The sequence below is a fragment of the Vanrija albida genome (genome assembly GCF_041260175.1).
Source record: "Vanrija albida strain AlHP1 chromosome Unknown contig_2, whole genome shotgun sequence".
Lineage (NCBI taxonomy): Eukaryota > Fungi > Basidiomycota > Tremellomycetes > Trichosporonales > Trichosporonaceae > Vanrija > Vanrija albida.
Window position 1 is genome coordinate 999,778 of NW_027191421.1, and position 24,418 is coordinate 1,024,195.

Consider the following 24,418-nt stretch of genomic DNA (forward strand, 5'->3'; position numbering starts at 1 on the left):
GCCCCGCAGCGTGTTGCGGCAATCATCGTGGCGTGCCTGGCTGGCACCACTGGAACCACTGTACAGACGACGCTGAGGGCTGCGGGATTTGAGGCTTTCGCTGGCTGCAATGTATCCAACGATGCAACGCCGGGGCATGCACGTGCCAGGGCAGCTTTGGGCATTGGGGTTCCATGGCTGCACGCGGCATGCATCAGTGTGGGCATCGGCTTTCTTGTGACCTTTTGATCACCGTCGATGGCGACGGAATTGTGGCACAGTGACGATCGTGACGACTCGCACAAGGTCTCTAAACTGAATAGCGCTCCGAACATTCCCCGGCCTCGCGCAGTCAGTCGAACTTGGACACCGCGCACCAATGTGCCAGTCTGACGGTGAAACAACGAGCACTGCCCCAGAGCCCAACCCACCGTGCTAGTCTGTCAAGTGGTGCGAAGGCACGTCATAGGCGTCGGGCTAATCGACGTACTAGTCGGCGCTATCAGCACTATACACGCCGCACAAGGCATTAAACCCCAGATTGTTGCTATTTGTACCAGACTGAAACCACCTCGTCATCGACCACTGCATGACATTGCTCACTCCTCGGGCACCACAACGACAGACGAGGACCCTACTTGCTCCTCGCTGCACAGCACGCGCCGGCAAACACGCCGGTGTCGTCATCCCACGTCGGCCGTACGTGTTGATCACGACGGGTCGTGGGTCGTGTCGTGGTGGTCGGTGTAGGTATTTAAGAGGTACCGATGTAGGTCGACTTTATGCAACTCCCAACTTCTCTTACTCCACACTTCTACTACTCTACGACACCCACACCTCCTACTCTAAACACGCGCAATGCTCAACAAAATCCTCCTCCTCTCTCTCCTAGCGCTCGCGACCGCCGCTCCCGTCGAGGTCGCCGAGCGCGACGCCCTCGCCGTCGAGCAGCGCCAGGTCGACCCCGTCCAGTCGCTCCTTTCCTCCATCAAGGCCGCCGCTCCCGAGGCCAGCCCGGTCCCACCCCCCTTCCCCGACCCGCAGACGGACCCCGAGGGCTTCCTCGCCTGGCTCGTCAAGACCTACCCCACCGGCTACTCCTTCCCCCAGCCCGCCCCGGGCCCGACCGCCATCCCTGGCTTCCCAATCAAGCGCCAGATTGACCCCGAGGCGCTCATCTCGTCCATCAAGGCTGGCAGTCCCGAGCCGAGCCCCGCCCCGCTCCCCTTCCCCGACCCGTCCAAGGACCCGCAGGGCTTCCTCGATTGGCTTCTCAAGACCTTCCCTACCGGCTACTCCTTCCCCCAGCCCCCCGTGCCGACGGCTGTCCCGAGCTTCCTCAACATCCCACCGGCGCCGAGCGGCCACCCGGCACAGGTGCCCAACCGCCCCGACGATGACGCTGGTCACCCCGCGCAGATCCCCAAGCGTCCCCAGGAGTCTGGTGCGCACCCCGCCCAGATTCCTCACCGTCCCCAGGAGGAGCGCCAGGAGCACCCGGCCCAGATCCCCAAGCGCCCGCAGGAGTCTGGCGCGCACCCCGCCCAGATTCCCCACCGTCCTCACAAGGATGGTGAGCACCCGGCGCAGATTCCCCACCGTCCGACCGAGGAGGGTGCCCACCCGGCACAGATTCCTCACCGTCCTCAGGACGGCGACGCCACCGCGTAACCTGGCTCATGGTGACGCTTCCACAACGACCTTCGCCATTCCCCGCTAGACTCTACACGCAGGCGAAGAATTCGCCTTAGTTGATGCGGTCCCACCTCGTAGACCTGTTAGTATGCAACTGTTCCTTGTATGGTTGGAGAGGTGCGCTCCGTTCGAGGCCGCAGGGTCGCGTGTGTTAGTGGCAGGTTGGTGTGGCAGCTGTGTCAGTAAGGACCTAGAAGGCTGCTTGCGTGGCTGTCTGCGGCTGAGGGTCAGACACAGCGAAATTGGCTCAGAGCATGCATCTTCTGACGGGGCTACACTTATGTCCCCCATGCACGACACTCGTTGCGCCACGTTCGCCCCAAAGCAGGCGCCACAAACCACAGCTATCACTCGGAATCGCCGGAATCCTACAGCGTCAAGCCGGCATGACCAGGAACCGCTCACGCAGCAGCGCGTGCATTCCAGCACGCTTCCCTATCAGTCTACCTCCACTCCGGCGATTACGCTCCCCTTGTCCCCTTTGCAGCGTTGGAAAACACGCCGGGAAGCACGACTAATCAATCCGACGGCCTCCACCACGCGCCGGACATCGGAATCCGGATTCCCCATTCCATCCCTCCACCATCGTACCGCGCCGGGTGGCGAATCGCTCGACGACAACGACCACCAATGCCTTGGAAATCGGGGCGCCGTGCGCGCAATTCGCCGGGCTGGCCCCTGTGCAGGAGACGCAGAGCGGCGCGCGAGCAGAGGCGGACGTGAGCGAGCGTCACATGCCGGCCTCCACCCTCTCCAATCTTATCCTCCGGAGTCATGTCCGGCCCTCGGCTCTGTGCCGCTGATTCCGGGCCGCAATGAGTAGATATACAGCGCTGCTCGTACCTCACGTCTCTACTGACATCTGACCTACCTCGCCACCCACCCCGCCATGACAACATATCTCGGCGGGCACGACGCCACGCCGGCCGACCTCGCGCTCGTGCGCACCTTCTCGCCGCGGCTGCGCTCCTCGCGCGACGACGACATCCTCGCCGAGCTGCAGCACGAGCTGGGCCTCGAGCGGCCGATCACGCCGCCGCCCACGGCGCGCGACAGGGCCGTGCTGGACGCCGGGCCGCCGCCAGACGGCGGGCGCGAGGCGTGGCTCTGCGTCGCGGGCGCCTTCCTCGTCCTCTTCTGCGTGTTCGGCTTCGTCACCTCCATGGGCCAGCTGCAGGCCTTCTACCTCGACCACCAGCTGGCCGCGTACTCCAAGCCCACGGTCGCGTGGATCAGCAGCTGCCAGAGCATGTTCACCTTCCTGGGCTCGGTGTTCTTCGGCCGCCTGTTCGACGTGCACGGCGCGCGCGGGCTCGTGGTCGGGGGCACGCTGCTGTCCTTCGGCGCGCTCGTCGGGATATCATGTAAGCTGGGTAGTTGGGCATCGCTGAGACCAGTCTGCAAGGAGTACTATCAGTTCCTGCTCGCCCACGCGGCGTTCGGCATCTCCGGCTCGTTCATCTACTCGCCCGCCACGGGCATCGCGGCGCACTGGTTCCTCCGGCGGCGGAGCACGGCCGTCGGCGTGATTGTATGCGGCGCCGGGCTCGGCGGCGTGGTGTACCCCATCCTCATCCGCGAGCTGTGCTCAAGGCTTGGTGAGTAGCGCCGTGGTGTCGCTCGCACTCGCTGACACGCCAGCCTTCCGAGACGCAATGCTCACGGTCGCGGGGTTCAACCTCGTGCTCATGATCCCTGCGTGTTTCTGGATGAAGACGAGGCTTCCGCCACGCGACCCGCCGCCGCTTTCTGCACTGGCAAAGCCCTGGAAGGAGCCGCGGTACACCTTTCTCGTTATCGGCGCCTGCGTCGTGGCTGTCAAGTGAGTCGGAGCCCGACACGAGACGAGCACCCCTAACCCCCCCAGCTTCTTCACGCCGTACTTCAACGCACCGGTGTACACGGCCGCCTCGCACGCGCACCCGAGCGTGACGGCGTACTCGATCGCGATCATCCAGGCCGGCAGCTTCATCGGGCGCGTGTCCTCGGGGTTCCTCGCAGACCGGCTCGGCGTGTGGACCGTGTTCGGCGCCGCGGGCTTTGCGGCCTCGATCTCCGTGTTCGCGCTCTGGACCGCGAGCGTGGGCACCGCGGGGTCCGTCATCGGGCTGCTCGTGTACGGCGCGGCGTCGGGCGCGTGGATCACGCTCGTGGCGGCGTGCGTCGCGTCCATCTCGCCGACGTGCGAGATCGGCATGCGCCTCGGCATGTTGTGGTCGGCGATTGCGCTGCCCATCCTCCCTGGCCCCGTGGTGAGCGGCAAGCTCATCACGGCGGCCGGGGGCAAGTTCACCCTCGCGGCGGCGTTTGTCGGGTCCACGCTGCTGCTTGGCGCGGCGCTGTGCGTCGGGCCGGCGGTGTACGGTCGTTTCGCGAGGGATGTGACGGGCGCGGCGGGGGGTGAGACCGACACGGCGTCGGAGGAGACTGCCGTGGGGAAGGATGTGAAGGGCGGGGGCAAGGAATAGACAATCGTGGCCGGGAAAGGATCGACGCGCATAGCATAGAACGTAGACTGCACTTGGGCATAGTTAGAATGTTGTACGACGAATCATGGCATGAGCAGTATCAAGCCTCGGCGTGCGGCATCCCCCCTTCCCAGACGGAAGCCGAGTCGCGCAATCGCGAGGCGGCGTCCCATCGGACTTCCGCACGCGTTCGGTCTCGACTCGAGCCAGCTCGCCGCCGACTCGAGCAAGCTCCGCGCCGCGCTGCACGGCGATGGCTCGCCATTTCGTGCTCGACATCGGATGCACGCCGCCACGTCCCCCTCGGCTCGCCGTTGCCTCGCCGACTCGACTCGCGGGCGAGCAAAAAGGACGAGCACGCCGCCGACCCACTCTGCCCCACTCTGCCACAGCTGCCTCCCGCACTCGCCCCACCCGCCACTGTCGCACCGCGCCCGACAGGCACCATCAACATCCGGGACACCTCCGCTGCGCGATCACGAAAAGATATCTCGGCCCGCTTGGCGTTGCGGAGCGCTGGCCCGCCGCGTCCGCGGCCGACATGCTCGCCCGCCGGGGCCCAAGCGGCACATGCTCTGCACCACCCAAGCGACACCTGCTGCGCCGAGTTATCGACGCCACCGGGGCCGGGTGGCCGGGAGCGCCTGAACAGCTGATCAGGAGCAAAGCATATCAAGTACTTATGCCGGGGGCTACATCCCTCGAGCTCCCACACAGCATGGCACACCAACATCCCTCGCACCCCAGACAACACCACAACCCCCTCGCCGAGCCGGCGCACGACCCCGCCGCCGAGCTCGCGCTCGTGCGCTCCATCTCGCCGCGGCTGCGCTCGAGCCGGGACGGCGAGATCGAGCAGGAGCTGGAGCACGAGCTGGCGAGCGATGGCACAAATACTGCCCCCTCGACGCCGCCGCTCGGCCCGCCCCCAGACGGAGGGCGCGAGGCGTGGCTCGTCGTCGCTGGCTCCTTCCTCTGCATCTTCTGCATCTTCGGGCTGGGTGCGTGCCGCTCGAGATCGACCTCGCTGACCCCAGTCACTGGCATGGGCCAGCTGCAGGCATACTACCTCGCGCACCAGCTGGCCGGGACCTCGAAGAGCACGGTAGCGTGAGTATCTTGGCACGCACGCGCGCACGGAGGAATTGTTATCTGCGCACATGACTCAGCACCGATGCCTGCCTCCTCTCACCGAGGTGCCGGCGCGACGGCCGTAGCGGTGGCGGCATGGTTGTCGGGTGTGGGCCGCCACCCGGCGCCGGACGCCGGTGCGGTGGAGCAGGCACGAGTGTGGCACTCGCACATTTCCCTCCCCTCCCACCTGCCACTTCCCCGCTGACCTTGCAGATGGCTCGCGTCAGTGCAGAGCATGATGGTGTTCGGCGGATCCGTCTTCTTCGGGCGCGTGTTCGACATCCGTGGCCCGCGCGCGCTCACCGTCCTCGGCGTGGTCGTCACGTCTGGCGCGCTCCTCGCCCTCGCGTGTGAGTGCGCGCCTCGCGGCCACCGCTCACCCCAGTCTGCAAGGTGTACTACCAGTTCCTGCTCTCGCACATGCTCTTCGGGATCGGCGGCACGTTCATCTACTCGCCAGCCACCGGAATCGCAGGGCACTGGTTCCTCCGCCGCCGCTCCACCGCCGTCGGCATCATCATGGCCGGCGGCGGGCTCGGCGGCGTCATCTACCCCATCCTCATCAAGGAGCTGTCCGACCGCCTCAGTGGGTTGTAGGCCCAGGGCGCGCTGACCCCCAGAATTCCGCGACGCAATGCTCATCATCGCGGCGTTCAACTTTGTCATGATGGCCCCGGCGTGCGTGTGGATGAAGAGCCGCCTCCCGCCCAAGACGCCGCCGCCCTGGCGTGACCTCGCAAAGCCGTGGCGCGACACGCAGTACGTGTGTCTCGTCATCGGCGTGGGGTTCGTCGCCCTCAAGTGAGTCTGCGGCCAGCCACACTCCCACTCACACCACCAGCATCTTCACGCCCTACTTCAACGCGCCGGTGTACGCCGCCGGCAACCGCACAAACGACACGGTGCGGGCCTGGGCCATCGTCATCACCCAGACCGGCGCGTTCCTCGGGCGCGTGACGGGCGGCCTCCTGGCCGACCGCTTCGGCGTCTGGAACGCGTGGGCGGCCATGGGCGTGTCGATGAGCATAACCGCGTTCGCGCTCTGGACCGGCACGCCGATCGGGACTGTCGGCGTCGTCTTTGGCCTCCTGCTGTACGGCTACACGTCGGGCGCGTACATCACGCTCATTCCTGCGTCTATCGCGTCCATCTCGCCCGTGAGCGAGATCGGCGTGCGCATGGGCATGAACTGGAGCGCGATTGCCGTTCCGATGCTCATCGGGCCCGTCATCAGCGGCAGGCTCATTCAGGCCCAGCCGAACGGCACGTTCACGTACGCCGGCATCTTTGTCGGCTTCACCGCGCTGATCGGCATCACGACGTCGCTCTGGCCGTTTGTGTGGCGCGCGATCAGGCGCGTGGGCCGGCCGGCCGACGAGGAGCGGGGTGAGGGCGCAGACGGGGGAGAGGCCGCGTCCGAGGCGACGCTGGCCGAGGAGGGCGAGAAGGTGGGCGAGGGGGTGAGGCAGGGTGGCGCCGAGGCCAAGGCATAGGACCGCTCGCAGCGCCGGCTGCAGGCGGCTTCATTGTTCATAGTTAGATTACAATTGCATGGTCGGATACATCGGATACAGTGTCAGTGCAAGCTGTGCGTCTGTCAGTGAGGCAGTGAGTGAGGGGTGTTTAGTCGCGCAGGTCGATAAATCCCGCACAGCGTGCACGTGGTTGGCGGCGGTTTCGAGCGCTCGTTCTGCTCGGCGACCAGACGACACCCCATAGCCACAATGCCGTCGCCAGCACTCCCTCCCCCTCCCACGCCCTGCGTAAGACAACATCTAATGCAGACTCCCTCAACCCTAATGACAACAGCTTAGCTCTGTGGGACACGAGATTAGGCAGCCGTGAACTTGGGGAAGCACTGGGCGAACGTGTTCTTGGAGTGCTTCGAGTCGACGTGCTGCTGGAGGCTGGGGGCGTCAGCTGGGTTCAACCACACGCCTGGCTCAGCTCACAGAGGCTGCTTCGACGTGCCCTGGAAGGCCTGCTTGCAGACGTCGCACTGGATCGAGAGCGCGGCCTGGGGCGTCAGTGGACGGCACTGCGAGGCGTGCACGCGACTCACGGCGTTCGAGGCGAGCTGCGACGTGGGGCCCTTGTTCGCCTTCTTGGCGTTCATCTCGCGCTTGTGAGCCGACTTGGCACCCTGCGGCCGTTAGCAGTGTTCGGGACGGCGGGCTCGGAGGCGGGGCGTGTGTGGCTAGCTAGAGAGCTGCCGCGCTACACACACTCCCGACCCGCTCGCAGACTCACGTTACCACCGCCCATGTTGTCTGTTGAAGTAGAGTAGGTGAGGGGAAAGTTGGGAGAAAGTTGTTTGTGCGATGTGACACGCTTTGTGTAGGCGGCGCGACGAAAACCGCGCCCAGAAGTGTCAGGCTGGCATTAGCGTCTCATCCCACGGCCATGCCACGTGGAAAATGTCAGGCTCACACAGGCGAGGCTGTGGACGTGCGTCATGGCCGCCTGCCCGTCGATGCACCCACAGCTCGCACGCACAGCCGCGGCCTGCATATCCATCTCGACTTCAACCACCTCGGCCCCCTTTACCTCGCCAACTCGCGACAATGTCAGACCTCACCACCGAAGACAGGATCAAGATCGCCGTAAAGTTCATCGAGCAGAGCCCTCCCGGCGAGATCAAGTGAGTGCGCGCCGCGCCAAGAGTGCTAACCCGCAGCGACATCATCAATGGTGCGCACTTGCTCAACTTTGCCAGCGCGAGCACCAACTGACCCCCCAGACATCCGCGCCATCATCTCAGACGACGAGGCGTTGATGCCCCTCGTGCGTCCCGCACTCCGCGACTACAACCTCAAGCAGCTGCACGCTGTCGAGCACGCCGCTGAGGAGGGAGCCGCCGCTCGCGTCGTGAGTTGCAGCGCTGGGGCTCGAGCTGACCCCAGTCACTCCTGAGTCACGCCGCCATCGTGCCCGGCGAGGAGGACGAGCGCTACGTTGACCACGACGGCAAGCGCTCCTTTGTGTTCGACCACGTCAACTTGGTAGGTCGACGCTACCTCATCGTGCTAACCTGCCAGGTCGCCTCCGACTTCCAGCCATACGAGCTCCCCGAGGCCGAGGAGGCGTTCCGCGCTGAGCTGTCAAAGTCGCTCGGCGCATACGCGGGCAACCACTTCCCAGGGGGCTACTGGAGCGTCTCGACCTCGCAGTTCCCACTGCTGCCGCCGGAGCCTGAGCCCGAGGCGGTGGCTGTCGCCGCAGCCGAGGTGGCTGACGTGCCTGCTCCTGCCGAGCCGGCTGAGGAGCCAGCTGGTGGGCTGGAGGAGGAGCCAGCGACGCCGGTCGAGACGTCCAAGGAGGACCTGACGGCCGACGACGAGGTCGACGCCCCCGGCGGACTGAAGGAGCTCGACGACGAGATCGAGGAGGTCAAGGCTGAGGAGGAGATTGATGAGGAGCTCGAGAAGGAGGAGAAGGCTGAGGACGAGGAGGAGAAGGCAGAGCTCGAGAAGGAGGAGGAGAAGGCTGTGAACGCCGAGGAGGCGGCGGGAGAGAAGGCGTTCAACGAGGAGGTCGTCGAGGGCAAGGTCCCCGTCGAGGAGTTCAAGGAGGAGCTCGACACTGTGGCTGAGGACGATGCGGCCGAGGAGGAGGCTGAGGAGGAGGAAGAGGCCGAGGAGAAGGCCGAGAAGGAAGAGGACGCCTCAGAGGAGACCGCCGCGGCAGCTGCCACCGAGCCACCGAAGCCCGTCCGCAAGCAGGAGCGTGTCGACAACCCCACGTACACGCTCGAGATTGTCGGCAACCGCTTCAACCCCACCAACTTCTGGACCGGCCGCTGGCGGACACGTTGGGTCGTCGACACGGAGGGCAGCGTCGAGGGCACGATCAACGTTGATGTGCACTACTACGAACAGGGCAACGTGGGTGTTAGCTTGTGCTCAAATGTACTAACACCCCAGGTCCAGCTCGCTACCGAACACAAGGCGTCGTTCCCCACCCCCAAGGAGGCGGTGGCGGGCCAGTCGATCGCGTCGCAGATTGTCACGACCATCTCCAAGATCGAGGCGGCGTACCAGTTTGAGCTGAACGGGGTGTACGCCGACCTGAATGACAAGACATTCCGACTGTAAGGGAGACATGCGCCTCGCGTGAGCTGACTATCCAAGCCTCCGCCGCGCGCTGCCCGTTACGCGCCAGAAGGTGGACTGGGACAAGGTCTCGGGCTACACCTTGGGCTCTGACCTATCCAAGACCAAGGCATAGTCACGCGACCAAGTAGGGACGGTTTGCGGCGTCTAGAAGAGCAGCAGCATGCAGGTTTGCAGTTTGTGTATTGATGTCGAGGGACTGGCCAGCCCTGCAGGTTCAACGGACGCGTTGCATGCCTCGGTGGGACACTAGCGGGGCATGGGGCTGTCTCACTACTATTGACCATTGACGAGGTGTGCACGCGACCAGCGCGACTATGCTCAGCCACTAGGAAGAAGAGAAGGACGCGCCGGGTTGCAAACCCTCAGGTCCGCCAATAATTGCGCCCTTCATGTCTTGGGGGCAAACAAATGTCGAGCAAAACGAACACCAAAAGAGAAGATTTGTTATCTGCCTTCTACCCGAATCGAACGGGTGACCTTTCCATAGCATGTCCATACTAGTGGAAAATTCTAGCCACTGAACTAAGAAGGCCGATATTTTTTGAGTCCGTAGGCCGTACAAGAGCAGAGGCCAACCACGTGGCGAGCGCTGTCCCTCGATGCCCTGCACTGTGGGTCAGGAAAAGCTGCGGCAGGCACGCCGAGCGTCTCTGCAGCCGGCGGGCGGATTAAACTTTGCGAGCGTGCAGGAGTTTTGGACAGGAACGATCAAAACAATGCGAGCGAGGGGGTTGGTTGGTTGGAGCGAGCGAGCGAGCGACGAGCTGCGGGGTCACCACGTCTGTGACTGCCACCAGAACAGTGCACGGACTGCGAGGCGAGGCGAGAGGCTACACTACGGCCGCGACGACCTGCTCACCAGCGCTGCCAGCGCTGCCCACTCTTGTTGGTGTCTGGTGGCGTCTCGGTTGGCGTCAAAGAACAGGGCAAACTTGCCGCCAGTGGTTCCTATGTTTTGGTCGTCGGAATGTCCTGCCTTGGGTTTCGTGACGCCGCGTCGTGCAAGGCGTCACGCGCGCCGCGCCAGCCGGCGCGCTCGTTGTTCTCCTCGCGTTGCATGTATTGTTGGGGGTTGTTCACGACCTCGACGTGATGTTGTTGTTGCTCTTGTCGACCTCGCTTGCTATGACGGCGGTGTAAACAAACTAGTCTTCGTCGTCGTCGTCTCCGCCGCCGCCGCCTCCGCCCTTGATCATACGCCGACTGTATCTTGTCCAACTCGGGTTTCCCTTAATCCCATACCACCCACCTGCACCCACCTGGCTACCTGTCCGGCCTCGAACGCCTTCGACGCCGCCGCCTCGGTCCAGGAAATCAAAGACACCCCTAGCCGCCCGCCGCCGCCGCCCGTCACAACATCGAGCAGACGACGCGCTTGACCTTTTTCCCCCCTGTTCTGGTCTGCTCTTGCTCAAACACTATCAACAATCAACAAAGTCGCTTGTCCCCACACCGATTGCCCCGTGGGCGATGAACGACGACGTCAGCCCAGCGCAATCGTCCCCCACTGCGTCGCCGGCTGACTCGTCTCACTCGCCCACCAACTCGGATCGCACGTCACTTGGCGACGACAGCCCCACAATCATGCCCCAACAACAGCTCGGGCGGCAACACCAGCTGCTCAGACCACAGCTGGTCTCTTCCTCGCCGTCGCCATCGCCCCCGTTGCTCACTCGCTCGCGCTCGACGTCGGTAGACTCGCCATCGGCCAGCATCACACTCGAGCGCACGGCCGAAACGCTCGATGGCATCGCGCGCCAGCTGGCCCAGATGCACGACGAGCGGCTCGCAGAGTCGGACCCGGATCTCGGGTTCCGCTGCTGCTGTGGTGCTGCTTCCGACTGCCCCACGCTCGCCGCCCGTGCCCGCGTAGATGAAAAGCTCAAGCTCTGTGGAGGTTGGTCATGGCTCGAGGAAGGAAGCGAAGGCTCGCGCTGACGGTCCAGAAATCGGCAACGCCTTGCTCCACCGGTACGAGGCCTTGGAGAAGAAGTACCACCGCGCAGAGCAGCAGGTGGGTACTGATCTTCCATGATGGACGCTCACGCATCATCAGCTCGAGCTCAAGCGCAAGGCTCTGGCGGACAGCCTTCGTCATGTGGCCAACCTTGAGCGCGCCAACACGACGCACTTGACAAAGTTTGCCGATCTGTCGCGTGCCCACGATGCTCTCGAAAAGGTGAGCACGGCCGGCCAGCACAGAGATTGACATGACCACAGCGCTTCAACCAGGCAGTTCACTCGCAGAACTTGACCCAGCAGTCTCTCACCCACGTTCGCTCAGAGTTAGCCAAGATGCGTTCTGCCAAGAACGCGCAGACGGCAGCTATTATGAGCGGCGCTTCGTTACAAGACCGCCTCGAGGACGCCGAACGCCGCTACGAGGACTCCAAGAGCCTGCAGCAGGCTGACGCGCGTCGACTCCGCGACGAACTCAAGTGGCGCAAGCTCGCAGAGGAGCGCATCGGTGAGTCTGTCGCGTGACGACGCACAAAATTGCGCAAGCACGAAATGCGTTGTCACTGTTTCAGAGAATCCGCACTGACGCGCACGAACACCAGCCGACCTCGAGACCAAGCTCACTGTCGCCGGACGCGAAGTCGAAGAGGCCAAGGCGGCCCGCGCGCGCGATGCCCAAGACCTCCTGGCCAACGCCAAGGAGAGGCTTGAAACGCTTCATTCAGAGCTCTCCGAGACGTTTGAGGCAGAGTCGCCCTCGGAGATGCCAGAGTACCAGCGCACGCTCGAGGACCTGGTCGCCACGAATGCTCTGCTCAAGCACGACGCCGCCGAGCTGTCACGTACCCTGTCTTCAACGATGGACGAGAATCGTGCTCTCAAAGAAGAGCTCGAGGAGAGAATACCCCGCCCGCGCTCGCGCCCACTATCGATGGAGTTACGCCCATTACTCGCCAGGGGTGGCCACGCACGGACTGGATCAAACCCCACAGTTGGGACTACCCCTGATACCGCTCGCTATGCCCACGCACGTGTCGCCAGCGCTGCCATGCCCCGAACTGGCGCCTGGGAGCACCGAAGGCAGAGCTCGCTCGCGCCGTCGTTCACGTCGACATCGACGACCGAGGGCGTGAGCGTCACCTCGCCGGTCCAGGGAGGCCTCGGCTTTGGGCCCATTGGGGAAGTCGTGTCCGATGGCTCGCCCCTCGCTCGCGTCGACAGCAACGGCCGCCCTATCAGCCCCGATATCCGGTTAAGCCCTCGCACCCTCCGCGGGTCTTTCAGCAGCAGCATCCCGTACACCTACAATGGTGTGCCGAAGAGCAAGTCTGGTCGCCCTCGGCCCTCGAGACAGCACAGCGACAGAAGATCTTTGACCATGCGCGCGCTTGGCGTTGGCGAATCCATCAAAGAGGGTGCTGATCAAGAAGAGGGCAATTCCTTCGACACGTCAACTACGACCAGTGGCGACGAAGCGACGTCTCCTGGCGACAGTGCTTCCGAGGCCAGTCGAAAGCGGGCTTCTGTGCTGCTGCCTTCAAACATGATGTCGCCACGTAGTTTGCAAGACGATAACTTGGAGCTGCCTGGCCCAATGGCCGAGCTACCCAGCCGCTACCCCGATCACAAGCGCGTCGGCCGCAGAACACTGTTGTTGCTGAGCCGATCGACTGGTGTTCAAACCGACGCTTCGCCCGAGTTTGACGCAAGACGGGACACAGCTGTTGGCACCGACACGCCGGCCACGCCGGCTGCGGACAAGTCGGAAACAGGATCTGTCCATGAGGTCACAGTGGTCGTGCCGCGAGGCAAGGACGGCTCGCTCGCAGAGCTGATCGACCACTTAACCAAGATTTTACTCCGTCTCCGAGGCGTAGACGTGCCCACGCTCAACAGGCGACTGAAGAAGCAGAATCTGCCTGGCGATGTCGGCCATGTCTCGCGTTCGACCATCAGTGCCCTCCAAACTGAGGTTACCGACCTGCGCCACCGCTTCCGCAATCTCCTCGATCTGAACAGCGTCAACCGTCGCGAAGTGACATTACTGTTCAAGCTTCTCAAGGACGTGTTCACCGACCTCCTCGAGCTCCAAAGCGTTGTCAACGACGTTACGATCAACCCCAAGCTTGCAAAGCAGCTCCAACGCGAGGCCTTCCGCGACGAGGAAGCCGAGGCGTCCCCCCAGACGAGCAGGCTTGGGTGGATGGCAGCTCCACTCACAAACCTGTTGTTTGCTGCACCGGCACCAGTGAAGGCTGTCGAAGCACCCGCTCCTCCTGCCTCACCCACGCGACCGAACCGCTTGACTGCCCCAGCGCCAGTTCGCGCTGCTCCCAAGCAGCAAGCATCTACCTCAGCCACAACAACACACGTCAGTGTCGAGTTTGGCGGTGCGGGCATTGTCCGCCGGGCAGCGCCTGCGACACCGAAGAAGTCAAGGGTGGCTGTTACGAACAACGGAGACGTGTTCTCGGCGTCTGGAGCTACGACCAGCGTAGCGACGGCAGCCCCAACAACACCAGGTGGCCACCCTCGCTCCGTCTCGCAGCCACCTGGCGGTTCGCCAAGGAAACCTGGTGCTCACGGCGTGAGAGCGTCGGTGCCAAACGCCCATGGGACCTTGCGACCGCAGCGTTCCCGCGCCAGCCGCAGCGACCTGTTGGGAATCTTTGCTGGTGCTCAGCCCGGCGCGACCAGCCCTATCCCGCCAACTCGTGTCCGCCACGCCAGCAGCCAGATCTTTGCAGGAGCTGGCGGCCGCACCGTTCGTGCTGTGAACGACCCGAAGTCCCGTACAGGACTGTCGACGATTGTCGACGCTGTGCTGGACCCCACAAAGGACGGCAGCGAGCCTGGTGCCGACCCCAACGACTTCAGGCCAGCACTTCTCGAGCGAACGCTCCGCCCCCGAGGCTTGTCCGACTCGTCGATCCGCTCCACGGCCGTCTTGGATGCGGCGATGGCTGATGCGGCCACGCAGGCACCGATCCAGCCCCTTCGCTCTCGTCCTGTCCCTGCCCGTGCTCTGGCCAATGCTGCCTCGAGCGGGGAAGGATCGGCCGGCACAAGCTTAATCGGCGCGAGCATGCTCGGTGCGAGCATGTTTGGTTCCCTGTCGCGACGCCTATACCCTTTCCGCTCGCCAGCGCCAGAAGCGACGACGCCCGCGGCCAAGGGCTCGGGCTTGAGCCACCCAGCAGACGACGAAGAGGTGCTCGAGGATGATGATGACGACGATGAAGACGCTGGGCTCGGCTGGCGCGACCAGCCGCGCTCTGCGGCCCTTCCCATCAGCCCCGGCACTGCCACGACGGCCACTCTGGCGGTCACGACAACGTCGACTGGCGTGTCGCCCGTGCCTGGCGCCGGCGACCTGCTCGGCTACCTCTCGTCCAAGAACAAGGACGTGGAGATCAGCAGCCGCTACCGACAGACCGATGACGACGACACTGGTGGCATGATCGGGCGGCAGTTTACGCCAGGCAGCTTGCCCATGTCGCACGGCGGACTGAGGTAGAGCGTTGCACATAGATACCCACTCTCATTAATACCACCACGGATCACACTAGCACAGGGATACCCCGCCAGCATTCCACCATTCCCATCATACGGGATACCATGCATCCGTAGGCCATGCTCATGCAGAACTATTGCTATGGGGGGAGGGGGGGGGGGAGGGGGGTGGAGTGGGTGGAGTTGGGTCATTGTTGATCCTGGGTCGATGCGGGGGGTATTATCGGTGTGTTGTGTGGTGGTCGTAGTGGTACATTGTGACGAGGTGGGGTGTCGGGGCGGTGGTTGAGCTCGGCGACGGGCGTCGGAGGGAGCACACAGGAGGCCTACTCGTCGGTCTTGGCCTTGCGCTTTGCCTTCTTGCGGTTGGCGCGGCGGAGCTGCGTCTTGCTGAGCTCGGTTGGCGCGGCGGGGGGAGCGGCGCCGGACGCAGCCTTGAGCGCGGCGACGCGGTCGTCGGCGTCGGGGACGTCTGGCTCGTCGTCGCGCGCGCGCTTGAGCGACGCCTTGGGGCTGGTGGGAGCAGGGGCGGGCGGGGCGGGCTTGGCGACTGCCGTCGTCGGCACCGCCGGCCTGGTCGACGTCGTCACGACGGCCGGCGTCACTGCCACCGTCGGCGGCGCCGCGCCGAGGCGGAGCAGCGGATGCTCCACCACCTCAGCCTTCTTCTTCTTCGGCTTGGGCGCGAACGGGTCGGCCCTGCGCTTCTTCCCGACGCTCTTGGTGCGCGATTCCTCGTCGTCGTCGGCGTCGTCGTCCCCAGTAACGGGCACGAGCACCTCGTCGCCCTTCTTCGCCTTGAGCCGGCGCGCGATCGCCTCGGTGCCAGCCCGCAAGCCGGCCGCCTTCGCCCGCGCCGCGGGGTCGTCGAGCGCCGGGTGCCCCAGCCCGAGCTTGGACGAGCGCTCTGCCGAGGAGCGCAGCGCCGCGTCCCAGTCCTTCTGCTTGTCCGCGGCGGGGCGCTCGACGCCGAACCCGGCCGGCAGCCACGCGTCGACGTCGGCGTGGAACAGGGTCGCGCTGAGCGTCAGTGCCTCTGTCGGAGCGGCCATGGTGTTGTTGAAAGATGATGGTGGAGGGTGCCACTCTCGCCGCGTTGAGTAAAACCCCGCCCTCGTGGGAGCGGCAGCCGGCGCGGTCGGTCGGCGCTGACGTCCGTCGAGCGGGATCAGATTTCGCCGTCGGCGGGTGCTACCGTTTTCGAACGAGCAAAGCCAAAAGCACCATCTCGCTCGTCGCTCGCTCACAAATCCACACCCACCACACCCACACCCACCATGTCGTCCCCGCTCGCGGCTGCCTCGGAGAAGCTCAACCCCGCCCCGCTCCACGAGCACGCGCACCCCTCGGCGCCCTACACCGACTTCTTTACGAATCTCGTGCACCCCGTCGCGCAGCCGCTCGCCGCGACCTTTGAGCGCTTCCACAACTTCAAGGAGTACTATGGCCTGGTGCAGCCCGGCACCGTTGAGGGCCTCACGCGCGATGTCAACAGTGAGTAGTGGAGCTGGCTGACAGGCTAGCGGGGCGGAGCGCTTTGGCGGGCCGAGGCGGCAGCGGTGCCGATGCGATGTGCTGCGCCGCTTGGTCGCCGGCGACTGCCCGCCCGCCCGCTCGGCCACCCTGCCCCTGCTGCCGCTGCCGCTAGCCACACGCCGCGAGCTCGCGCTGACGCGCTCGCTCGCCCGCTCGCAGACACCCTCATGAGCAACTACTTCTTCGAGGGAGCCCGCGCCGACCTGTCCAAGGTCGTCTCGCCCAACCCCGCGTTCCAGATCACGCACTCGTTCCAGCTTGGCCAGAAGTCAAACTACACCCTCGGCACAGTCTTCGCCAACGCCAACACGTTCCTCCACGGCCAGTGGGACCCGTCCACCGGCGGCGTCAACCTCCGTGCTAACCAGACGTGGTCGGCGAGCGACGTTACCAAGATCCAGGGACAGGTGAGTCGTGCTGCTGCGGGCCACCATGCTCCGTCGCTCCTGCCCCGCCGCACTCGCTGACGCTCGTGCTCGCCCAGCTCTCATCCACCCCCGGCCAGACCATGTTCCAGATTGAGCACGACCACATCGGCCCCCACTACTCGCTCAACCTCAAGACGATCAACCCCTCCCCCCTTGACGGCACTGGCCTCCACTTTGTCTCGCTCCTCCACTCGCTCTCCCCCCGCCTCGCCCTCGGCTTCGAGTCCATCATCCAGCACACCACCCCTGGAGACTTCACCCCCGCCACCTCGTACCTCCTCAAGTACACGTCGTCGCCCGACGCCGCCACCAAGGCCGAGTCGCTCCTCCCCCCCGCTCCCGGCACGGCCGAGGTCCCTGCCGCCCCCTTCACCCCCTCGTGGGCGGCCACGGCCCAGCTCCAGCCCTCGGGCAACGTCCAGGCGACCTACTTCCACAAGCTCAGCGACAAGGTCGACGTCGCCCTCGACCTCACCACGGCCATCCAGCCCGCATCCTTCATGGGCCCCGCTAAGCGTGACGCCCTCGCCTCGCTCGGCGCCAAGTACGAGTTCCGCATGGCCACTTTCCGCGGCCAGATCGACTCGGCCGGCAAGGTCGGCATGCTGCTCGAGCAGCGCTTCACCCCGGCCTTTGCCTTCCTTGTCGGTGGTGAGATTGACCACGCCAAGAACACTTCGCGATTCGGCGTCGGAGTCATGATCGAGTCGAGCACCATGACCCCCGAGGAGATGGTCGCCGCCGGCATGATCCCCCCTCAGTAAAAGCGTCGACGACGCGTGACGAGTGTGGAGGGCGGGTCGTGGGGCTATTCGCCCACATACCAGTCCCGGCGCGGACACCCGTGTAGGGGCGTAGATCAGCCAGCGGCCTGAAGTGAACGAGGGAGGAGTGCGAGGTAGAGGGGTGCCGGGGTGCGCGGATGAGGCACCAGAGGAAGGAGGACGGACAGAAGCGCATGCTGCACAGCCAACAGAGGCTGGAGCGGACCCGTCGCGTACTGCACGCTTGTATCAACGCATCGATGCACTATTCAGCACTTGGACAATAATCACAGCTAATATACATGCTACACGCGTCTATAGACGTATTTTACGACTGCGACCGATCATCGCGAGAAGGATTCTTGTCACTGGCAGAGTTGTAGAACCCCTGCGCCTCGGCAAGCAACGCGAGGCGCCGCAAGCCCTCGACCTGCTCGGTCGTCGGACCGCCGCTCTTGTTGGCAGTCTCGACAATCTTGGCCACGACGGTGGCGAGCTCGGCACGCGAGCTCACCCCAAGCGCGTCCATCGCGTCCTGGTACAGCTGCTCCATTGGCACCGGCACGTCCTCGATGGGCTGGAACAGGTCCTCCTCTTCGTCCTCTGCAATGTTCATGTCGTCGTCGTCATCGTCGTCGTTGTCATCATCGTCTTCGTTGTCCGCGCGCTCGTCATGCAAGCGACGGCGCTTGTGCCGCACGCCTGGCGTCTCCTCCTCAAAGTCGCTGTCGTCCTCCTTTGGCGGCGAGGAGGGCGGCACAAACTCGTCGTCATTGTCGTCACCGCCCCAGTCCTCAATGTTGAAGAGGGCAGAGATGGACAGCGCGTCCAAGTCGTCCCCGCCCGAGAAGACGCCACCGGGATACAGGTGAGTGAGTGTGTCGGGCAGGTATGACGACGGCGCGGCCGCTGCGAAGGGCGCTGGCACCAACGAGTCTGGCGGGAAGGCAATTGTTGGCACACCAGGCGCATAGCCGACGGGCGGACCTGCTGAGCCCCCTGCATGAGGGTACCCGCGGTTGCTGCTGTACCCATCATACTCTTCGTAGTCGTCGTATCCCGACTCATCGCCAGACATGGGATGTTGCTCGGCCTCGCTACCCTGGCTGCGGGTGCGGTTGAAGACAAACGGAACAAAGCGAGCCTCTGAGGCCGGGGAGGCAAACGGCGGGGCGGACTGGAAACCAGCATTGGAACGAGACGATTCAGGCTGCTGTTGGTAGGCGTACGTATTCGGTGCTGGTGGCCTCTGGGTCGCACTGGTCTGCCACAGCTTTCTCGTACTGGCAGGTCCATGCCCAGGCCCGGCACCTCCGTCGACACCACGCGTACGGGATGAGTGGGCAGATCGTGTATGGGAGCTTGCACTTGGCGGAGCGTCCTGGAGCATGGACGGGAGGGGAGGGGGGCTGGTAGGGAGCACAATTGCCTCCAGATCGGTTGGACGAGGCCGCTGCGCCTCCCTCGGGTGTCGGGTTTGCACGTGCTCGTGGACGTCTAGGCGTCCTCGACCCGACCCCGAGGCTTCCATGCGTCCGGACAACCCCGGTCGCTCCATGCGTCCTGACAACCCCGGTCGCTTGTCGCGCTGTGCCATCAGCATTGTGCTGGGCCCAGCCATGTCCCTGTGTGTAGTCGGGAGCGTCGAGACGACGCGTACGGTTGGGAGCGTTGAGACGACGCGTACCTCGTGATTGGGGCGCGTCTTCTTCTTGGAAGTGGCAAGGCTCGGGACATCAGGTGGTGGGACAGCAGACCGCGGTGTGGTCCTCTCTGCCACCCCGGTAGCGTGCTCCGGGAGTGCAGATGATGAAGCACCGGTCCCATTCAGCGAAGCGAGGCGGGGATCCGCAGCGTTCGGCGGTCGCCTTTCCGACGACCTAAGAAGTGCGGCGTCCCCGTCGGCAATGCTGCTGGCAGGATGCTCCCCCCGATACACATGCAATGGCTGGCGGGCAGGGGCATGGGTTGGTGACGCGGGTAGTCGAGCAGAAGGCGACGGAGCCGCGGTGCCGGCGGGTCGAGAGCTTCCGGATGCCAGAGGACGGATCTGGCGGACACCAGGGATCGCCGACGCAGCCGCCACCGTGTCCGCCACAAGCTTGGCAGCCTGTTGTTTCGCAAGCTTCTGCGGCCCAGGGGCGGGCGGCATAGGCTGCGCTGGGAGTGTTGTCCGTCCGAAATGTGGTTCTTTGGGCACCTGAAGCCCGCCGTCCGTGAGCGCGCTCTGCAGCTTCCGCACACTGTGGGTCAGAGGCTTTCAACCCCGTCCACCCACTATTGCTCTAGATGGGTGCAGCGCTTCTGCAGCAGCTCGATTTCACTGTCCTTGCGGTCCAAGTTGGCCTGGAGATAGTCGTACTCCTCCTTGCGCTTTTGCCTCGAATTCTGCGCTGCGGTCGTTAGACGTACCACGCGCTGCACACCCACCAGACTGCTTGTTTCGGGCTCGTCGGCGCGCAAGCATCTCCTCTCGTGGGAGAACAGGGCGTCCCCTGACAAGCTTGACTTCACCATCCTCGCTCTCGTTCGCGGCGCTTGGTGTCGAGTGGCGATCGCCGCCCCCGTCGACAGCCGGAGCGCTTACGGACCGCAGGTTGTCATGGTCTTCCGTTGGACCACTGGCGCCACTTTCTGTTGGCGCGATTTGGGAGCGTTGTTGCGTACTGCTGCTGGTGGAGCCGTTGCGCGGAAGGTCGGGTCGTCCGTTCAGCACATGGGTCTCTGGTGGAGCGCTGGTAGAGTTGGCGTTGGCGTGGTCTGACGTTGACGTGCCAGCCATCGGGATCGGATGTTCCGGGGCCGAGCCACGAGCTGAGCTCTGTGCTGCCGTGTACGTGGCCACAAAGGACGCGAGGTCGACTATGGGCGCCGTGGAGATGGGCTGCTGCGTCGAGTGAGAGCCAGACTCGGCTTCCGAGCGCTGCTGAGGAGGCCCATCTGGAGGCTGTTGGTTGAGTCAGTGTTGAAAAGGGGGGGGAAGGGATCTGGGAGGCCGGGGGGGGGGGGGGGACCTTACTGCTGCTGGGCCGAGCACCGTGGATGAGCCCACCGCGGCTCTGGGCATTGTCGTGCTCGTGAATTGTGAACGAGGAGACCTAGTTTCGCCCGGCCTGGGGAATGGAGGATGCTTGCGTGCGTGCGATTGATTGAGGGAAGGAGGGAAGTTGATGGTCGAGGTTTGAGGAATCCGCGTGCCTCCATAGTCCAGTCGAGCCGCGGACAAGGACGGCGGCGGCGGCGGCGGCTGCGCGGTGACGGCGGCTGCTGGCCAAACTTGGCTCACTCACCCGTCCAAGTATAATAATACCACCCATTATATAAATCGCGCGTCACGCGCCAGCGCCCACAACCGCTATCAGCCATAAACAATCCCGAGGGTTTATGCGCGTGCGCCTAGTATGATGGCCACGTGGTGTGGCAGGCCTATCTACACTGGTTTTTAATTCTTCTTCTGCCGGCACGAGCGCAAGCACCCAAGTAGCGAGCAGCGAGCAAAGCGCACGACGGCTGCAAGCAAGCACAGTGTACTGCGACCAGATCTGACGAGACCGAGATCATGCGAGCAGCAGGGCAGCAGCACCTGCACCAGGTCCCCATGCCTGGCACGAAGCATTGCCGCTCGCTTGACCCTCTCGCACGCACCCAACCCGCAACTCTCCCCCTCGCCTTCCTCCTCCCCCTCCGCCCAACTTCTGGTAATGCTATACATCCTATCCAGTCCAACCGTACATGCTGTATGACAAGCCTCAACGCTTAAGCGTCAACGACCTCACGGAGACGACGGATGGTGGAGCGGACAGTGGCGGCAGCGGGTGTGCCGAGGGTGTAAGCACCGCCGGCGTACTGCTTGGAGCAGCCCTTGCACTTCCAGATGCCAACAGCGGTACGCTTGACGGCGTTCTGGGGACAGTCAGTGAGTGGACTTTGGGGTGGGTGCGAGAAAGCTCACCTTGCCGCACGAGGGGCAAGCGTAGCGGGAGTGCTGGGTGATTTCCATCTTCTTGACGCTGGAGGATGTCAGCGCGTGTCGCAAGTAATCTATCCAGCAGACTCACGTCTTACGGAGCGAAGCACCGTAACGGGTACCGTACTTTCCAGTGACTCCGACCTTCTTAGTGCGCTTGGTCTGGGAACGAGGTCAGTGTCTGCCTCGGGCAGTGGTGGAAGGACAGCGACGCGGGGCGGCCGACGGCATTGGGATAGCGGGTCGGCGCGGCGGTGGTCGGGGGAGAGGAGGGGGTGTCGAAGGATGGGGAGGGATGGGTGGTCGTCCAGTGACGCCGAGTTCGAGGTTTCGCAGCGCCTCGCAATTGCGAGGTCGCAAGACGTGGGAGACAAGCTGCCGTGGTGGGTCCAGCGCAATGCACGTCGACGCATCATCGACGAGCAGCTCCCATCGTCGTCTCGAGACCCGCCATCGTCGTCGGCGACCCCCCATCCACGCCGAACAAAATTGTCGACGACCCCTGGGAACAGTCGTCCGGCCGCCTTCAACTTTTATCGAGGTTCCATCGCAGTTGGGATGGTCGTCGCCGTGGGCCGAGGTATCCCAATGCCGTCGTGTCCGCCGTTGTCGTTGTCGCTGTCGCTGTCGCTGTCCGAGACCATGCTCACCATTTTGTCTAGGTTGGTTGGACTTGATGGATAGAGCAAGCTCGACGACGGCCAAAGACGTCGAAAGCCACGGCCAGTGTCGCCTGCCAGCTGCCTGCCAGCCAGGGCTCGCCCACCCAGCATACAGCGCCCTCAACCTGCGAGCCCCTCAAATCGACTTTGAAGCGGAACCAAAAGTCTTCGTAACGCCGAAGAGTCGAAACGCCGGAGTGGCATCCACGTGGCAACAGATTACGTCACGAGAATGTAGTCACGTGACTCAAATGTCTGATTACGGCGCTCGTTTGTGAGTCGGGCACGCAAGCAGCCAACGAGTCCAGACGAGTCATAGAATTCGGCGGCGTCGTTTGTGGGCCGACTGGTGGGTCCAGTGGTGGGGTGGTGGTGGTGCGATGCCATCGGACATCACAAAGACTACCACAACAATTCATTGCACACACCATGTCTGGCCAGTCCTCCAACACTGGCGGAAAGCCCGTCCAGGTGCCCAACATGGCCAACCTCTCTGCGCTGTCCGAGGCGTCTGTCGGATCATGGGAGCGCGGCCGCCAGTCGGGCAACGCACGCAGTCCGCCCGCGACATCGGTCCTCGACGATGCGTATGCCAAGATGCGCGGGCTCGACATTGGCGCATCGTCGTCCCCCGCGGCCCCGCCCGCTACTGCTGCTGCTACTGCGGCCCCTACCGCCTCTGCGTCGTCCAAGGACGCCCACCCCCGCGTCATCTACCCGCGTACCCCGCGCGAGGGCTACGGCTTCCGTCCTCAGAGTGGCGCGTCGACGCCGACCGGGACCGGCGCGCACGTCAGGTCCCCTGCGATCGCCGCCCAGGTTACCGACGACGCAGACGTCGAGGCTGAGGAGGACGCAAAGCTCAACGACGAGGTCCGCAACGCGCTCAAGGAGCCGGTCGCTGCGCCGCCCGCTGCTGCAGCCGTCCCAGCTAGCGGTATCGCCGACGCCGAGGGCCTCGGCTTCCCTGGTGCGTGGGCAGCGTGCTGCTAGTGGATCTGCGTGCTAACGCCCCTCTCCAGCCAAGGGCTCGCTCATTCGCCTCAACGCCACGCCGGCCGAGAAGGCGGCCAACGTCGAGGTGCTCGCAGCCGCGATCCGCACGGTTCTCGAGTGCATTGGCGAGGACCCCGACCGTGAGGGCCTGCAGCGCACTCCTGAGCGCTACGCCAAGGCGCTCATGTGGATGACCAAGGGCTACGAGGAGCGACTGACCGAGGTGATCAACGACGCCGTGTTTGCCGAGGACCACGAGGAGATGGTCATTGTCCGCGACATTGACGTCTTCTCGTTGTGCGAGCACCACATGGTCCCGTTTACCGGCAAGATTTCGATCGGCTACATCCCGAACAAGCTCGTGCTTGGCCTGTCAAAACTCGCACGCATTGCCGAGACCTTTTCTCGCCGTCTCCAGGTCCAGGAGCGACTTACGAAGCAGGTCGCGCTGGCGATTATGGAGGCGATTAGACCTCGCGGTGTCGCAGTCGTAATGGAGGCGACGTGAGTGGCATAAACCTTGCCCTGGCGGGTACTGTCGCTAACCGCACCCGCACCCCCTTAGCCACATGTGCATGTCGATGCGCGGTGTCCAGAAGCCTGGCGCGACGACTGTCACGTCGACTATGCTGGGCTGCTTCAGGACGCAACAGAAGACGCGTGAAGAGTTCCTTACTCTGATCAGGACTCCTAGCATGGCTCGTCACTAGGCATGGGTAGACTGTGCTACCATTCTACAAGCAGGGACGTACATGACCGTTCTCTAGGCATTTTCCAACAAACGCATACACACCAAACCACCAAAATAGTCTTTAGTCGTAGAGGAGACCCGTATTGGACGCACTCGAGGGTGTACATTCATCTGTACCAATGTAAAACATATTGCTTGGGGAGTGGTTGGAGGGTGGTGTGGCTGCGTGGGTGGGGACCGACGGATGGACGGACGGACGGACGGGGGTCGAGACATGTCATGTTCTGGGTCGCGTCGCGGCAGGACTGGTACTGGTTGTGCATGTGTATGCTGGCTACCCGCTTTGCTGACTCGGGACAGATGGCGACTGGGTGCCCACTTTGTACGCGTGTCGCGACCCATTGACTCGTGCCTGATATTTGTATTTGAGCCCTTTGTCCGACGTCATTTTGATGGCATCGAGGAATCTCAAAGCCTGGCTATGGCGGCTCTGGCCACTGCTACAACTGCC

The 24,418-nt window shown here is 64.0% G+C and overlaps 11 protein-coding genes and 1 non-coding gene across 12 annotated transcripts; 7 read left to right on the forward strand and 5 right to left on the reverse strand.

Moving 5' to 3' along the window:
* Window positions 1–837: 837 nt before the first annotated feature.
* Q8F55_002029 (uncharacterized protein) lies at window positions 838–1,650 on the forward strand (the record flags this gene model as incomplete). Its single annotated transcript, XM_069350638.1, has 1 exon — window positions 838–1,650. One exon carries the CDS (start codon window positions 838–840, stop codon window positions 1,648–1,650), a length of 813 nt encoding a protein of 270 aa, XP_069211024.1.
* A 913-nt stretch (window positions 1,651–2,563) lies between these two features.
* On the forward strand, window positions 2,564–4,142 carry Q8F55_002030 (uncharacterized protein; the record flags this gene model as incomplete). Its single annotated transcript, XM_069350639.1, has 3 exons — window positions 2,564–3,272; window positions 3,316–3,496; window positions 3,542–4,142. The coding sequence occupies 3 exons, from the start codon at window positions 2,564–2,566 to the stop codon at window positions 4,140–4,142; spliced, it is 1,491 nt and encodes a 496-aa protein (XP_069211025.1).
* Window positions 4,143–4,860: 718 nt separating this feature from the next.
* On the forward strand, window positions 4,861–6,769 carry Q8F55_002031 (uncharacterized protein; the record flags this gene model as incomplete). The annotated part of the gene is made up of 6 exons (XM_069350640.1): window positions 4,861–5,143; window positions 5,180–5,252; window positions 5,490–5,626; window positions 5,662–5,862; window positions 5,897–6,077; window positions 6,118–6,769. The coding sequence occupies 6 exons, from the start codon at window positions 4,861–4,863 to the stop codon at window positions 6,767–6,769; spliced, it is 1,527 nt and encodes a 508-aa protein (XP_069211026.1).
* Window positions 6,770–7,107: 338 nt separating this feature from the next.
* Window positions 7,108–7,541, reverse strand: Q8F55_002032 (uncharacterized protein; the record flags this gene model as incomplete). The annotated part of the gene is made up of 4 exons (XM_069350641.1): window positions 7,108–7,183; window positions 7,229–7,293; window positions 7,339–7,419; window positions 7,527–7,541. The coding sequence occupies 4 exons, from the start codon at window positions 7,539–7,541 to the stop codon at window positions 7,108–7,110; spliced, it is 237 nt and encodes a 78-aa protein (XP_069211027.1).
* Window positions 7,542–7,840: 299 nt separating this feature from the next.
* Window positions 7,841–9,503, forward strand: CAP1 (F-actin-capping protein subunit alpha; the record flags this gene model as incomplete). Its single annotated transcript, XM_069350642.1, has 7 exons — window positions 7,841–7,917; window positions 7,954–7,967; window positions 8,017–8,144; window positions 8,180–8,278; window positions 8,315–9,160; window positions 9,200–9,366; window positions 9,407–9,503. 7 exons carry the CDS (start codon window positions 7,841–7,843, stop codon window positions 9,501–9,503), a joined length of 1,428 nt encoding a protein of 475 aa, XP_069211028.1.
* Window positions 9,504–9,840: 337 nt separating this feature from the next.
* Window positions 9,841–9,923, reverse strand: Q8F55_002034. The gene has a single exon. It is a non-coding gene; the product is annotated as a tRNA-Thr (tRNA).
* Window positions 9,924–10,975: 1,052 nt separating this feature from the next.
* Q8F55_002035 (uncharacterized protein) lies at window positions 10,976–14,867 on the forward strand (the record flags this gene model as incomplete). The annotated part of the gene is made up of 5 exons (XM_069350643.1): window positions 10,976–11,288; window positions 11,338–11,405; window positions 11,448–11,570; window positions 11,612–11,858; window positions 11,953–14,867. The coding sequence occupies 5 exons, from the start codon at window positions 10,976–10,978 to the stop codon at window positions 14,865–14,867; spliced, it is 3,666 nt and encodes a 1,221-aa protein (XP_069211029.1).
* A 322-nt stretch (window positions 14,868–15,189) lies between these two features.
* Window positions 15,190–15,915, reverse strand: Q8F55_002036 (uncharacterized protein; the record flags this gene model as incomplete). The annotated part of the gene is made up of 1 exon (XM_069350644.1): window positions 15,190–15,915. The coding sequence occupies one exon, from the start codon at window positions 15,913–15,915 to the stop codon at window positions 15,190–15,192; it is 726 nt and encodes a 241-aa protein (XP_069211030.1).
* Window positions 15,916–16,140: 225 nt separating this feature from the next.
* On the forward strand, window positions 16,141–17,591 carry TOM40 (translocase of outer mitochondrial membrane; the record flags this gene model as incomplete). Its single annotated transcript, XM_069350645.1, has 3 exons — window positions 16,141–16,357; window positions 16,559–16,806; window positions 16,884–17,591. 3 exons carry the CDS (start codon window positions 16,141–16,143, stop codon window positions 17,589–17,591), a joined length of 1,173 nt encoding a protein of 390 aa, XP_069211031.1.
* Window positions 17,592–17,919: 328 nt separating this feature from the next.
* Window positions 17,920–20,658, reverse strand: Q8F55_002038 (uncharacterized protein; the record flags this gene model as incomplete). Its single annotated transcript, XM_069350646.1, has 5 exons — window positions 17,920–19,179; window positions 19,279–19,834; window positions 19,870–19,984; window positions 20,259–20,538; window positions 20,611–20,658. 5 exons carry the CDS (start codon window positions 20,656–20,658, stop codon window positions 17,920–17,922), a joined length of 2,259 nt encoding a protein of 752 aa, XP_069211032.1.
* A 689-nt stretch (window positions 20,659–21,347) lies between these two features.
* Window positions 21,348–22,211, reverse strand: RPL43 (60S ribosomal protein eL43; the record flags this gene model as incomplete). Its single annotated transcript, XM_069350647.1, has 4 exons — window positions 21,348–21,494; window positions 21,544–21,601; window positions 21,650–21,720; window positions 22,209–22,211. 4 exons carry the CDS (start codon window positions 22,209–22,211, stop codon window positions 21,348–21,350), a joined length of 279 nt encoding a protein of 92 aa, XP_069211033.1.
* A 438-nt stretch (window positions 22,212–22,649) lies between these two features.
* Window positions 22,650–23,926, forward strand: Q8F55_002040 (uncharacterized protein; the record flags this gene model as incomplete). The annotated part of the gene is made up of 3 exons (XM_069350648.1): window positions 22,650–23,190; window positions 23,243–23,720; window positions 23,782–23,926. 3 exons carry the CDS (start codon window positions 22,650–22,652, stop codon window positions 23,924–23,926), a joined length of 1,164 nt encoding a protein of 387 aa, XP_069211034.1.
* Window positions 23,927–24,418: the final 492 nt, after the last annotated feature.